The 15,452-nt window shown below is 34.1% G+C and overlaps 1 protein-coding gene across 2 annotated transcripts in view; it reads right to left on the minus strand.

The window, feature by feature from the left end:
• Positions 1-15,452, minus strand: part of CPNE8 (copine 8) — a 336,491-nt gene that overhangs the window by 47,791 nt on the left and 273,248 nt on the right. For both annotated transcript variants that reach the window (XM_060111969.1, XM_060111970.1), the window contains one exon: positions 7,143-7,189. In XM_060111969.1, the coding sequence (XP_059967952.1) occupies positions 7,143-7,189 (47 nt within the window). The remainder of the gene's footprint in view (positions 1-7,142; positions 7,190-15,452) is intronic.

Below are 15,452 nucleotides of genomic sequence, written 5' to 3' on the forward strand. Positions count from 1 at the left end.
CTTAAGTGAAAATGGAAATTAAATGGGACTTGTAACAGCTCACAAAGCTCAATTCTACATTAAAACATTGTCCAAAGAAGAAATGCCTCAAGGCATAGTTCTTTTTTGATAGGGAAAAAATAATAATAAGCACTTGAGATCCAGGGAGAAACAAAATAAAGATCTCCCTTTGGTTTATAATGTATATAATAATGCCCAGCCCAATTTTAGTTTCAAGATAATTCATTGCGTACATGCATTTATATTTCCAAAGGGTTATCAGCATTCAAGAGCCAAATGACAAAATTTCTTTAAAAAGTGTCTTCTGACCAAGATGGGCCTTAATGTTCCCCTCAGCTTGCCTAAACTTAAGAAAGATTTCTCCTGACTATAAATTCCTGACCTCCTGTTTCTTAGAACATTTACTTTAGAAAACTTGAAATTGTGAATTCCTTCTCTGTTCCTTTGAGATGTAAATCTTCTACAATCCAGGAATGTCTTCTTCAGGGACCTGGGAGCCATCCCTTTGAAATGTAGTCACCAAGAAAAATATCACCTCTGTTGCCTAGTCTCTATGGGAGAGCCGGAGCCTACCTTCAGTAAGTACTAATTAGTAAACACAGATGGCCTAATCACACAGACCAATTTCCCCTCCAATCACTCAGTACTTTTCCACTAGCTCATCACAGCACTTAAAAACCCTCTCACCTTTTGCTTTGGAGGAATTGAGTTCAATTTCTTTCATTGCGATAGCTTTGATTTCTATTGCAAAAATCCTGAAACAAGCCTTCCTTGCCTGTTTAAATTACCTGGTGCAATTTTTCTTTGACAGTTCTTTCTAAAGCAGGGATTTTGCCTCTTGTTCAAAAGCCTACCGGAGCCATAGATAAACGATACCACGACTAAGTTGTTATTTAACACAACTCTCAAATGTAAGAAGAATTGTTACCCATCGCTTGCAATATGCAACTAATTCTATTTCTCTAAGAAAACCACAGCTTAAAGCTAAAATAAAAAAGCTACTAATACCCCAGCGTATCTAAACATCTTAGCCTATCATGCACAGCAGCGCCCAATCCTGCCCATTCAAAGATGTTCCTTATCTCTTTGTAGCATCTTCATCCAGACCAATCTCTTCACTATACCACTAATGATGTTTTCTTTTCCATCCCTTAACTCTCACTTTGCCACCTTATCCTGAAATTCACTTTCTCCTCCTCCAGCTTATGTCTCACATGTATCAGACAACCTTCCTTATTTATTCCAGCCCTTATTGTCTTTCCTCTCCTACTCTTATGCTCTTGTGTTCCGTATCACAAAATTTGGCAATTCCTTGAATCTGGGACCATATTTGTACCAGCTCTGTAACAGCAGCAATGCATATGGAAAAATGAACTTTTAGTAGGTTGGTAACATTGAGTTATCAGCTAATAACAATAATAATTATAATAGCATGGAATGTAACATGAACTTACTTCATATCTCACTTAATCCCTTTTCAACAAACCTATGACATGGGTACTTTTATTACACCTATTTTTCAGATCAAATAATTTTCAGATTAAATAACTTGACCAAATCACACGGTAATAATTGGTCAAACTAAAATATGAATCTAGGCAGATTCCATAGCCCTTATTCTTAGTTATAACTGTTTGCTTAAAGGATTTTGAAATATTTTAAACCCTGAATATTTTCAAACATATCTGATTTTATTTTAAAGGTACACTATGCCTTAAAAAAAAAAAACTTGAATATGCTCTTTTTTTTTTTTTTTTTTTTTTTTTTTTTTTTGCGGTACGCGGGTCTCTCACTGTTGTGGCCTCTCCCGTTGCGGAGCACAGGCTCTGGACGCGCAGGCTCAGCGGCCATGGCTCACAGGCCCAGCCACTCTGCGGCATGTGGGATCTTCCTGGACTGGGGCATGAACCCATGTCCCCTGCATCGGCAGGTGGACTCTCAACAACTGCGTCACCAGGGAAGCCCTTGAATAGGCTCTTTTAAAAAGCTTCATTGAGATATAATTCATATAACTTATAGTTAACCCATTTAACATGTACAATTCAATTATTTTAAGTATATTTACAAATAAGCAGAGCCATCAATACAGTCAATTTTAGAACATTTTCATCACCTCAAAAAATGTACTTATTTACAATCATTCCCTTATTACTCCATCCAGCCCAGCAATAAACAATGACTAATCTACTTTCTGTCTCTTTAATTTGCCTATTCTGGACATTTCATATAAATAGAATTACACAGTATGTGGTCAATTGTGACTAGGTTTCACTTAGTACAGTGATTTCAAGGTTCATCTGTGTTGGTACTTCATATTTCATTCCTGTTTATTGCTGAATAATATTCCATTGTATGAATATACCACATTTTAAAATCAGTTTATCAGTTGATGGACATTTGGGTGGTTTCCACATTTTGGCTATTATGCTGCTATAAACACTCATGTACAAATTTCTGTGTGGATATATGTTTCCATGTCTCTTGCATACATATCAAGGGTGGAACTGCTGGGTCATATGGTAACTCTATGTTTAACAACTTGAAGAACTGCCAGAGTCTTCCAAAGTGGCTGCACCATTTTACATTCTCATCAGCAGTATATGAGGGTTCCAACTTCTTCACATGCTCACAACGCTTATTGTTTTCTGACTTTTGGATTATAGTCATCCTAGTGGGTGTGAAATAGTATCTCATTATGATTTTGATTTGCGTTTCCTGATATGTAAGTATGCCAAGTACCTTTTCATGTGCTTACTGGTCATTTGTATAGCTTTTCTGAATAACTGGAATACCACTTTTAATTGGGTTGTCTGTTTTCGAGTTATAAGAGTTCTTTATACATTCTAGATACAAGTCCTCTATGAGATATTTGATTTGCTAATATTTTATCCTATTCTAAGGTTTGTTTTTTCACTTTGTTAATTATGTTCTATGGAGCATAAAGAAGTTTTAATTTTGATGGAGTTCAATTTATTTATTTTTTACTCTTGTTGCTCATGTGTTTGGTGTCATATCTAAGAATCAATTGTCAAACCCAAGGTCATGAAGATATATCCCTATGTTTTCTTCTAATAGCTTTATAATTTTAACCCTTACATTTAGATTTTTGATCTATTAAGGGTCCAACCGCATTCTTTTGCCTGTGGCTATCCAGTTGTCCCAGTGTCATTTGTTGAAGAGTCTATTCTTCCCCCATTGAATTATCTTGGTACCCTTCTCAAAATCAGTTAACCTTAGATGCATGGGTTTATTTCTGGAATCTCAATTCTATTTCATTGATTGATATATCTATCTTTATGCCAGACCTACACTGCCTTGATTACTGTTGCTTTGTACTAAGTTTCAAAAATGAGTATGAATCTTCCTACTTTGTTCTATTTTTTTTAAATCTGCTTTGGTTCTTCTGGGCCCCTTTAAATTCCAAATGAATTTTTGGGTCAGTTATCCATTTCTTCAAAAAAGATCTTTCAGATTTTGATAGAAATTACAGTGAATCTGTCAATCTCTTTGGAAAATATTGCCATCTTAACAATGTTGAATTTCCTAATCAATGAATGTGGCATATTTTTCAACTAATTTAGATCTTTAATTTCTTTCAAAAATTTTCAGAATATAATTTTAGGGTATAAGTTTTGCACTCACTTTGTTAAATTTATTCCTAAGTACTGTATGCCTTTTGATACTATTGTAAATGGAACTGTTTTCTTATTTTCATATTGTTCATTGGAAGTGTATAGAGAAAGAATTGATTTTTATATATGGATCTTCCATCCTTCAATCTTGCTGAATCATTTAATAGTTCTAATAGATTTTTTAGTGAATTCCTTAGGATTTTCTACATAAAAGATTATGTCATCTGCAAATAAAAATAGTTTTACCTCTTCCTTTCCAATCTGGATGTCTTTTTTTTTTTTTCTTGCCTAATTGCCCTGGCCTCCAGTACAATGTAAAATAGAAGTAGCAAGAGCAGACATCCTTGTCTTTTTCCTCATCTTAAGGTGAAAGCATCCAGCTTTTCACCCTTAAGTATGATGTTGGCTATAGGTTTTTATATTTTCCCTTCATAAGGTTAGTAAGTCACTTTCTATTCCTAGTTCATGTGGTTTTATTAAAAAGTATGTTGGACTTTGTCAAATTCTTTTTCTATATCAATTGACGTGACCATGTGGTTTTTACATTTTCTTCTATTGGTACAGTGTATGCCATTATTTGATTTTTGAATATTAAGTCAACCTTGCATTCCTGGGATAAATTTTAATTGGTCAGGGCATATAATTCTCTACATATGCTGCTGGATTCAGTTTGCTAGTATTTTGTTAAGGGTTTTATATCCATAAAAGATATTGTTCTTTAGTTTTTCTTACAATGCTTTTGTCTGGTTTGGGTATCAAAGTAATACCTCTTAAAATGAGTTGGAAATTGTTCCTTCCTCTTCCACTTTTGGAAAGTGTTCCTTCCTCTTCTTCCAATTTGTGAAGAATTGGCATTAATTCCTCTTTAAATAGAGTTCATCAGTGAAGCTGTCTACACCTGGGTTCACATAAACTTTGTGGATAGTTTTTAAGTTACTAATTCAATCTCTATTATGGATCTGTTCAGATTGTCTATTTTCTTAAGTCAGTTTCAGTAGTTTGTATCATTGTGTTGAATAAATTCTCACCCTTCTAGTGGTGCTAATGTTCATCAATAAATGAAAGCTAGCATTTTAATCCAGTTGGATTTTGGTGTATATGTTTCCTATATTACTGAATAAAACACATGTGTAAAAATCATTAACTTGAAGCCACAATATTGGAGAATAAATTTATCATGTAGTCAAAGATAAGCTAAATTAGAATTTGGTCTCCTCATCTCTATTTGTAACTCTACTGCCAACAAGTCAAAATGTGTTGATTAGTAAAAGGATTTTTCTAGATCTCAGTTTTCTTATTTGTATAAGAGGATGATGGTTGGAGTAAGTGATCTCTTACCTAAAAATTCTATTATTTTGTGAAATGTGAGTGAATATGAGAGAAATGTGAAATGAATTTAATGTGAGAGTTACAGCACAATAAATAATTTGAAAAGAAAACTAGATAAATATATAAACTACTGGCAACTTCTGGTAAAAGTTAAAATATGAGACTCAAGGGTGTGGTGAAAAGGGAACCCTCCTGCACTGTTGGTGGGAATGTAAATGGAAACAGCCACTATGGAAAACACTATGGAGGTTCCTTAAAAATCTAAAAATAGAACTACCATATGACACAGCAATCCCACTACTGGGCATATACCCTGAGAAAACCATAATTCAAAGAGACATATAGCACAATGTTCACTGCAGCACTATTTACAATAGCTAGGACATGGAAGCAACCTAAATATCCATCAACAGATGAATGGATAAAGAAGATGTGGCACATATATACAATGGAATATTACTCAGCCATAAAAGGAAACGAAATTGAACTATTTGTAGTGAATTGGATGGGCCTAGAGTGTGTCATACAGAGTGAAGTAAGTCAGAAAGAGCAAAACAAATACTGTATGCTAACACCTATATATGGAATCTAAAAAAAAAAAAGGTCATGAGGAACCTAGGGGTAAGACAGGAATAAAGACACAGACCTACTAGAGAATTGACTTGAGGATATGGGGAGGGGGGAGGGTAAGCCGTGACAAAGTGAGAGAGGGGCATGGACGTATATACACTACCAAATGTAAAATAGATAGCTAGTGGGAAGGAGTTACATAGCACAGGGAGATCAGCTTGGTGGTTTGTGACCACCTAGAGGGGTGGGATAGGGAGGGTGGGAGGGAGGGAGTCACAAGAGGGAAGAGATATGGGAACATATGTATATGTATAACTCATTCACTTTGTTATAAAGCAGAAACTAACACACCATTGTAAAGCAATTATACTCCAATAAAGATGTTAAAAAAAAAGATGTGGCATATATACATACAATGGAATATTACTCAGCCATAAAAAGAAATGAAATTGAGTTATTTGTAGTGAAGTGGATATACCTACAGTCTGTCATACAGAATTAAGTAAGTCAGAAAGAGAATAACAAATACTATATGCTAACACATATATATGGAATCTAAAAAAAAAATGGTACAGATGAACCTAGTTGCAGGGCAGGAATAAAGATGTAGACATAGAGAATGGACTGGAGGACACGGGGTGGGGGGGGAAGCTGGGGCAACGTGAGAGTAGCATCGACATATATACACTACCGAATGTAAAATAGTTAGCTAGTGGGAAGAAGCAGCATAGCACAGGGAGATCAGCTCGGTATTTTGCGATGACCTAGAGGGGTGGGATAGGGAGGACAGGAGGGAGGCTCAAGAGGGAGGGGATATGGGGACATATGTATGCATATGGCTGATTCACTTTTGAGTACAACAGAAACGAACATAGTATTGTGAAGCAATTATATGCCAGTAGAGATCTAGTAAAAAAAAAATGATAATAATAAGACTCATGTTCTTATGCTACATAATAACTGATTTTAAATGATTGTTCTGTTTGAAACAAAGTTACTTCAAAATAAAGTTAAAAGTCCACTCTCCTTTCTTAAAATGTTTGATATACAAATTAGGAATATCCATACATGGGGTGTTATATGATGGTCCATCTAAATTAATTAAATATAAATGTGTTAACATAAGTAATTCTTAAAAATAATTGAGTAAAAGTAAAGTAAGCTGCTACTGTACATGTACTTGAATTACATTTGTATAAATTAATACACAGAAAAGTAGTATAAAAATGAGGATTATAGTTAGACACACTTCAGAACTGTAGTTATGCATGGAGAAGAAGGGAGTGTAGAAAAATGGGGCAGGGTACACAATGAGCTTAACTAGATCTAAATTTTTCCTTTTAAAAATATGTAAAACATAAAAGACAATATTTCAATATTTAATAAATTTGAATGGGACTATTATGTGCTTTTGTTTTGTTTCTTATAGTCTTTTGTATATCTGAACTATTTCATAATATTGAAAAAAGAAAAGTTATCTGAATTTTATAGGAAACACTTCAGAAGTATGTATTCGTGGAAAGAAAACATCTAAACCTCATGAAAATAAATATATATATATTTTAATGTAATTGCTGATAATTTTTATTATGGGATAGTCATAATACTCACCATTTGATGCAGTAAAATCAATAGCCACTGTGAAATTGATTTGTGTTCTAAAATATAAGTAAATTAGAATCATTAATAACTGAATAACCTCATACAAAGAAGTTTGATTTCCATTTTTGTTATATTTTTAACATCACTAAATTTCTTAAATTACTAGCAACTATGTTACAGCACACACTGAATAGTATCAGTTAGGCAGTTTTACAAGCTAAGAACCTGGCAAAATACCTTTACGATCATGCAACTGTAAAATGCAAAATAAAGCATCAGGAATAAAAATAGCTCCCAGTTGAAAGCACAATAACTAAGTGAGGAGCTCATAATGAAGTCAGACTATAAATAATTATTTGCCAGTCTCCAATGTCAACATTTATTATTAATTTGTTTTCAAAACTATTCTGTAGTCGATGTGAAATTATTATGTCCTTAAAAGTATGGCATTGCTAAAATAATGTCTAATGATATCGTTCCTTAAACTAATTCCAACAATCCTGAAAACACAGGATTTTCTTTTGCTTTCTTCAGAACTCAAGTATTTCAAATACTGATCAGTGCTCAGTGCTCACAGCATTCCTGTGTACTTGTGTGTATTTATAGATATGGATAAATATTTATATAGATGGAACTGTTGTATATACTTAAAAATTTCAGCACATGGTAGTTACCCAAAATTATTTTACTGTATTAGTGGTTTTTTTTTTCTTTTTTTTTCCTGGTAGAAACCAAGGAAGTGGCATTCACATTAAAAATTCACTCTTTTGGATATACCTCTAAGTCTTTCTATATGTAATTCCACTTTCTCCCCAAAGAAGGCATAAAAACACAAATAATGACAATGATATAATTACTGGGATAATCTGTTGTCACATCTAATTTACAAAATAATTTTTAAATTTAAAAATAAATAATCTGAAAACATCATTACTTAGAATATTTTAAATAACAAATTAATTTTGATACACTGCACAATTGATTTAACACTTCAAAGTTTGAGCTGTTATTTATTTATTTATTTATTTTTTGCTGTACGTGGGCCTCTCACTGTTGTGGCCTCTCCCATTGTGGAGCACAGGCTCCGGACGCGCAGGCTCAGCGGCCATGGCTCACGGGTCCAGCCGCTCCACAGCATGTGGGATCTTCCCGGACTGGGGCACGAACCTGTGTCCCCTGCATTGGCAGGCGGACCCCCAAACACTGTGCCACCAGGGAAGCCCTGAGCTGTTATTTAAATGGTGGTGTGATGATGATGAGGATGGTGATGATGATGGGTATGGCACTATAGGGTCCCTTGTAGTTCTCTTAGTATCAAGTACAGTAACATTTCCTTCTTTCTATAAAAATTCAGCTGAGAAACCCTCAATACTGCTCAGGTGTTGAAAACAATTCACGTTTTTTCCCTAAAGAATAAACAACCTTTTTTGCTTAACATTAATAAAAAGTAATATAGATTCTCTTTATAGCTATATGGCAATTTTTTTTCTCAGAGTAGAAATTAGGTTTAGAGGCTAAGAATATAGGCTAATTTGGAGCATAACACTTTTAGCACATAAAGCTTTTAGAAAAAGAATCAGTGAAACATTTGGGAGAATATTTTGAGATAATAAATCCATTTGAGGAATTGAAAAGAACAGTCACCATCAGGACATTGCTTTGTCATTCTGCTGCTAGAGGGAAAGTGACTATAATACAGGGTATAATATGGTATATTAGAAAGGGTTTATTAGCTTTTGAGTTTGAAAGGACTGGGTTTGAATTTCAGCAACCCAGTTGCTGCCATTAGCCAAGTTTTAGAGCTCTCAGAAGGCAGGTACCTGGCACATTACCATTAAGCAAGGATGGACAGAAAAACTACATGAAACATGATATTTGTGTGTGTGTGTGTGTATAGACAGACAGACACACATATATATATAAAACATATACATATAGAATGTGTTTTTATATAGCTTTTATCAATTAACCTCATAATAATTTTTAAAGGAAGGTACTAGTGTTCTCCTTTTACAGATGAGGAAATCTATGCTCATAAAACTTAACTTCCCACATAAGTAATAAATGTCAGTACTGGAATTCAAATTCACATGTAACCTCCAAGACCATATTTATAAACTCGATGCTACTCCAATTGTACAATTAAATATTTGTGAACTGTCTGGTTATAATAAAAACACAATAAAGGATAGTGATTATTATGTTACAAACTGAAAAATGACACTATACAGATATCATTAATGATAAAGATACCAGGACATAGTCTCATGCTTGGGCAAATCTGTCCTTCTTCTATCACTTATGTTACATACATAAATCACAAGATAATTGTTATAAATGCCTTTTTATGTTCTTTTACTCAAATGACACTTCCTTAGGAATGAAAAATAACTCTAAGCTTCAAGAACATGGGTTTTAGCACATTATAAAAGTCAATATAGCAGTTGTGTCTTTGGTTCAAACTTCCTTAGGTTTTAGGGATAGACACCTTGTTTTGGCTCAACTCTCTCTTATAGCAGTGTCTGCTTTCTACATACTGGAACATCACTGTGTTTACTGGATGAATGTGTTCATTTTATGACTGTTTCTCATATATTTTCCAAGGTAGCCCAGGATGTGTAGCATAAATAACAACTTCTTAGAAGCATTAGTTGTAGATAAAAAAAAAAACTTCAATAATCAGAGATACAAAGGTCATTTCAAAGCCAGTTTTACCTAGCAAAGCTGCAAAGAAAAGATATGGCTACTAACTGAAGAAGTATACTGTATATAAGAATAAAACATGAGAGAAAAGTATTTATTTACTGAAACCTTTAGCTAGCTAAACAAACCAAATTATAAAACCAAGTAGATTAGGTACAACAAAAAGTGTAAAAAAAAAAAAAAAGAAGAAGAAGAAGAAGAGAAAATTTCAAAAGAAATGAAAGGAAGAGGAAGGAAAAAGGAAAGAAGGGACAGAGGAGCGAGGGAGGAAGGAAGGAAGGGAGGAAGGAAGGGAGGGGGGAAGGAACGAAGGGAGAGAGGAAGGAAAGAAGGAAAAAATAAAGAAAGAAAGAAAGGAGGGAAGAAGGCGGGGAGCCAGGCTGTACCAAGAGTACCTATGAAGCTTGAAACTTGGGACATTCCAAAACAATACAAAAGACAGGTGCATTTAGCACTAAATGATAACTAAGACCATTTGATAATCATGGTGCAACAGAAAATCTCAACAAGTAAAACAATCATTGATGCATATTTGTGGTTAATTGATTTCAAGATTTGATTATTTCCTTGTTTCATTCTGCATATCAGAATGAATCTCACTCCTTTACTGTGTTGAATCAACAGTATTCTAATCAGAAGGGAAATATGATGGCTCACAAATCATTTCATGGTTGTGATAGTCCCTTAATCTATTATCACACCATTTGGATTTTTCCATCTAAAAAACTACAATTCAACAATTATTTATTGAGCATCTTCTGATTGTCAAGCACTGTGTTAAGTGATCAACAGAAAATGGGAGCAAAGCAAACACTATCATTGAACTCATAGAGCTCAATTTCAACTTTCCACAATTAAAAACAATGACAAAACAGCACAGCAGATTATCATGTAATTCATAAACAATAGCCTAACTTAAAACACAACTGTGCATTTACTGTGGATAATAGCTTGTTCATTCCCACGATTCTTAAACGTTCTAATTCATATTATAATGTATACTTATTATGCCAAGGGCTACATTCTATGTATTTTGAAAATATTAGCTAATAAAAGTTTTAAAGAAAGTTGCTAGCAATACTACAACTTTAGGCTAAAACAGATTTCTTGAAGACTTTGATAAATGATATGTCATAAAATTAAAATAAATCATCAGTAATTGTTACCTTTTTATTTTTTTAAATTTATTTATTTTACCTTTAATACTTTTTGAAGCCTAATGTTAGAGAAAAAAGAAGCAACCATGAGTCAAAGTTAAAAAAACAACAACAACAACAGAACTGAATTCACATGAAATTTCTCTTGACAGAGTATTCATAAAGCTATCACATATAAATCCTTGAAACATTTTGCTTAGGAAGTCTTATTGTAGCTCTCATTTTATGTTTTAGAAGTAGACAAAAAAGAACAGGATTTCAAGAAACCCAGATAGTATAAAAAAGGCACGGCTGCAAAATTTCATGAGTTAGTAGTAACATCTCATGACACTTCCCAATGCATATGTCCTAGTACTACTGAAATATATTCTTGGAAAATGTCCTTATTTCATTCTGCCACCTTTCTGAAAGTTGTGAATGACAGATAAATCAGATGTTAATGTGGAAATTTTAACTAGCACATCAGAGATACATAGAAAACATATATGTGCATGTCAAAGAAAGCTACACATACACACATGTATGCACACACACAGAGTGATACCATCTTAGATAACTTTTCTACAGCTGTTATGAATCAATAATCAAGAACTAACAACTGTGATGGGGATGTGCAGAAGGATTGTTTCACTTTCTTCCCCAATTCAAATTCTGTGCAGTTGAACAAACTGAACGTTATCCAACATGAAAGATGAAATTTCTCCACCTTTCTTTAAATTAATCTTGACAAAGGCAGATTCAGACCAACTAGCTATTGGAATCTAGAACCCTAAGGGAAGTTGAGATGCCCACCCAACTCTAATATTCTTTTCATTCTTTCCTCGCCGATACCAAGACTATGCTTCTGCCTTGATTTACTGAGATGCACTCTAGCTCACTCTTGGGTTCTGGAACCTGCCCTGAACTCAGGTTCACTTCCTCAGGCACTATTACCCAGACTAATCCTTCTTTATCCTAGCTTACCATGGGCTAAACCTTGAACTTTTCTGCCTTGCCTTTCCTTTCTTTCTTAAAAGCAGTTCAACTACCTGAATGACAACACAGACAGCTGCCTGACTCTAAATTTTGCTACATCTTCAAAATTCCGGATTCTTGTGCCCATAAACTACTGACAGGATTATTTGCCCTTGACAAGTGAGGTCTGCTAGAATGAGGGCAGGCTTTGAGAAACACAAATGCAAATTAAAATATAAATAATTTCACCTACCTGCAATATGATCTTTGAAAGGCTATTTAACCTCTCTGCACCTCATTTGTAATAAGCTAGGGTTAACAAAATCTTTCTTGGACTGTTGCTGTAAGTACAAGGAAAGCACCTGCCCTTTATAGCAGGCACTCAAGAAGTAACTGTTATGATTATTATCACCATATTGAAGCTAGTTTTTTAGAACCCAAGTTTAGCATATTTCTTTGAAAACTGGAGTGTGTAATATTTATCCAATTTCTAGATCTATCAGAGTTTCAGGTTTTTTCTACAACCTGATCCTCCCATATCAGTTTTCCTTTTCTTCACACTGGCTTCTAAGGTCCCAATCTACCCAAACCAAAACAGCACCATAAATGATCTAATTTTGTTAGAAAGTGTCATCTGGGTACTTCCTCAAACAAAATCCCCCTGCAGGAAGTAATTATAAGCTTTGATCCTAGTTTTATTTTCCTTCCTATCCTTCCTAAAATTTTGTATTTCTGTGGGATCAGTGAAATGTCAAAAGTAAGAATAAAAAAAAAAAACTGGAGACAAGTGATATGATTCCTAAACTTTTTTATGCTAATAGATTTTGGTACTTATTAAATCTAGTTTCCATAAATTAACAAACCTTTGTACATTCTCCAGGTTTTGAGGATTAATTTCAGTATTATTTTTAACACAATTAAAGTGTTCCAAAATACAACTTTGCAAGTAGGTAAGCTGATCATCCTGTAGTTCAAGAACTCCTTATCAAGGTAGGTATGCAAGATGGCCAAACTTTTTCAAATCATTAGTTTAGAAAATATGTCATAAGTGACATAAAGAAAACAAAATAAAACATATCAACCTCTAACCAAAAAGAGAAGCAGTATCCAATAGAATCCCTTTCTTTTTTTGGCGGGCCACGCTGCAGCTTGCGGAATATTAGTTCCCCAATTACGAGTTGAACCTGGGCCCACAGCAGTGAAAGCACTGAGTCTTAAACACTGGACCACTAGGGGATTCCCTAGAGTCCCATTTTAAATGAGGTAGTTGCTGAAGAGGCATGATGCCTAGCAGCAAAGTTATGAACTTTTAAATTATAGATTGGAGTTTGGATTTCAGAATTACAACTAGCTAGCTAGTTGTGACTCATTTGCCAAATTACCATGTCCCTGAATCTCAATTTTCTCATATGATAAAAAGGTACCAGCTACTTTGAAGAAGCCCTCTACTTATCAGAAATAAAATCCTGAAGTACCTGTATATAACAAATATTCTGTGTGCTGGAGGACCAATCTCTTGAGCAACCATGTCATCCTTTCCTTATTCACATTAATCCTTTCCTCTGTTGAGTCAGATGACACACTTCTCTTTTTACATTAACATATATATATTTCTTTTTTCATTAATTCTTCCCATAGTGAAGGTAAGTTGTGTATCACGGCTGGGGTAATGAGCCCCCAAGGGTGTAGGTAGTAGGAGGTACATTGTCTGCAGATAACTTAAAAACAGTAATGTAATCTACTAATACACAGTCTACATTTTAATATCACCTTACACTAGCAGTTCTAAGCAATGTCAGTGATAAATTTTCCCACCCTTCCACAACTTGCCCTTGGTATACTACCCTTATTTGCTTAACTCTGTTTCCCTTTCCCCTGGCTGCCAAGCTTTCTGTTCCCACCAGAAAGAAACTATTTTAGACATAGTGTGGCTAAAAGTACACACTCTGATAATTAAATATAACTAAGAAACTGCCTGGTAGAAAATAGACTGTCAATATTTTGGCTAAATTTGCACTGGTTCTGATGATGAAACATACATGCAATTTCCTTTGACTCTGAAATATATAGTTCTGAAAAAATCATTTGAAAAATAACATAAGCTGGCAATTAAATCACAATCTTAAAGGCTATAACTAGACATCTTCAGAATTCTCAAGCATGCATTTTGTATATATAAAAATTAGAATCAAGCATTAACCAAAACAGTGTTTATGAGTCTTCTTAATACTTCCAAAAGTTTCTTTTCTAAATCACATTTTAGATGAGTTTAGTTTAGATATGATAATATTTTAGGTGAATGTATTTCTAGAAGGCAGAATGGCTTTACATTTATTATATTTATCCCCAATCAGCACTGCAGGGTTTAGCTCTCGACTTATTTGATGAATGCAAAACACTTGGGTGCCACAACAAGAAGCACTATAAAAAAATCCTAGTTATGTATATTCAGTTTTCAAAAAGAAACTGGACTAGGAAAAAGACACGTGTTGCATGTTCTGGCAAGATGTGCTCCCTGAGATGACATATCTAATATAATGCCACCAACTGTATAAAACTAAGGCAAATATTTTATAGCATCATTTTACTTGCTTCAAGTATTTAAAAAAATCCTTATGGAGCTCGTTAATAATGGCACTTACTTATATTCAACTCACCTTTAAAATAAGCATATTAAGAAGTCCACTTTTAGCCTCTACAATGAGCCTATAATAGGTAGATATCTTTAATTTTTCTCCTAAGACTTTTTACTTGGAGTGGGATATAAACCTTTTGCTTATAATTTCAGACAAGTTTTAGATTCAGTGTCAAGAGTTTGGGTTGTGATTGACTACAGTGGAAGGAATAACCTGGCATGATCCTCCAAAGAGAATTGAACTAAAAAAATAAAAAGACTGTTATTGACTTTAAAAGTTGAATATGTCTTTTTCTCTCCATGTCTCTGTTAATTAGGATATTTACCACCAACAATGAGAAAAGACATATTAGAACTTTAAACAAGTTCAGATTATTCAGAAAAATGATAGCTAGCATTTATCGAGGGTATATGCCATTTAATCCAGTCACTCTGTGACATATGCATTATTATTTTTATTTCTATTTCATAGAAACGGAAACAGGTTATGCTAGCAAAAGACAAATCTAGGATTTGAACCAGGCAGTTAGTGTCAGAACCCAAATTCTTGGCCACTCTTATGCATTGCCTTCAGCAGCCACTTATTTAACTGACTTGATATTTTGCCAAACATTTACCCCACGTTTTTATTCTTTCCCAAAACTTGCCCACTTAGGGTCTCCCCTATTATCTTCTCTCATGCTCCCTTTCAGTTAATATGTGAGGAAAATAAGCAATTCATGCTTCTCATCTTGATCTTGCCTTCTTCCAAGTCACTAAAACTCAGATACAGAGTTGAGATGATTTCTGGCAGAGGCAACACAAAAGCATTTTTTCTTATCCCAGAAAGCCTGGTCCATCTGTTTTCTTTGTTGATTATGATATGAGGTA

This window comes from Mesoplodon densirostris, chromosome 11 (genome assembly GCF_025265405.1).
Source record: "Mesoplodon densirostris isolate mMesDen1 chromosome 11, mMesDen1 primary haplotype, whole genome shotgun sequence".
Lineage (NCBI taxonomy): Eukaryota > Metazoa > Chordata > Mammalia > Artiodactyla > Ziphiidae > Mesoplodon > Mesoplodon densirostris.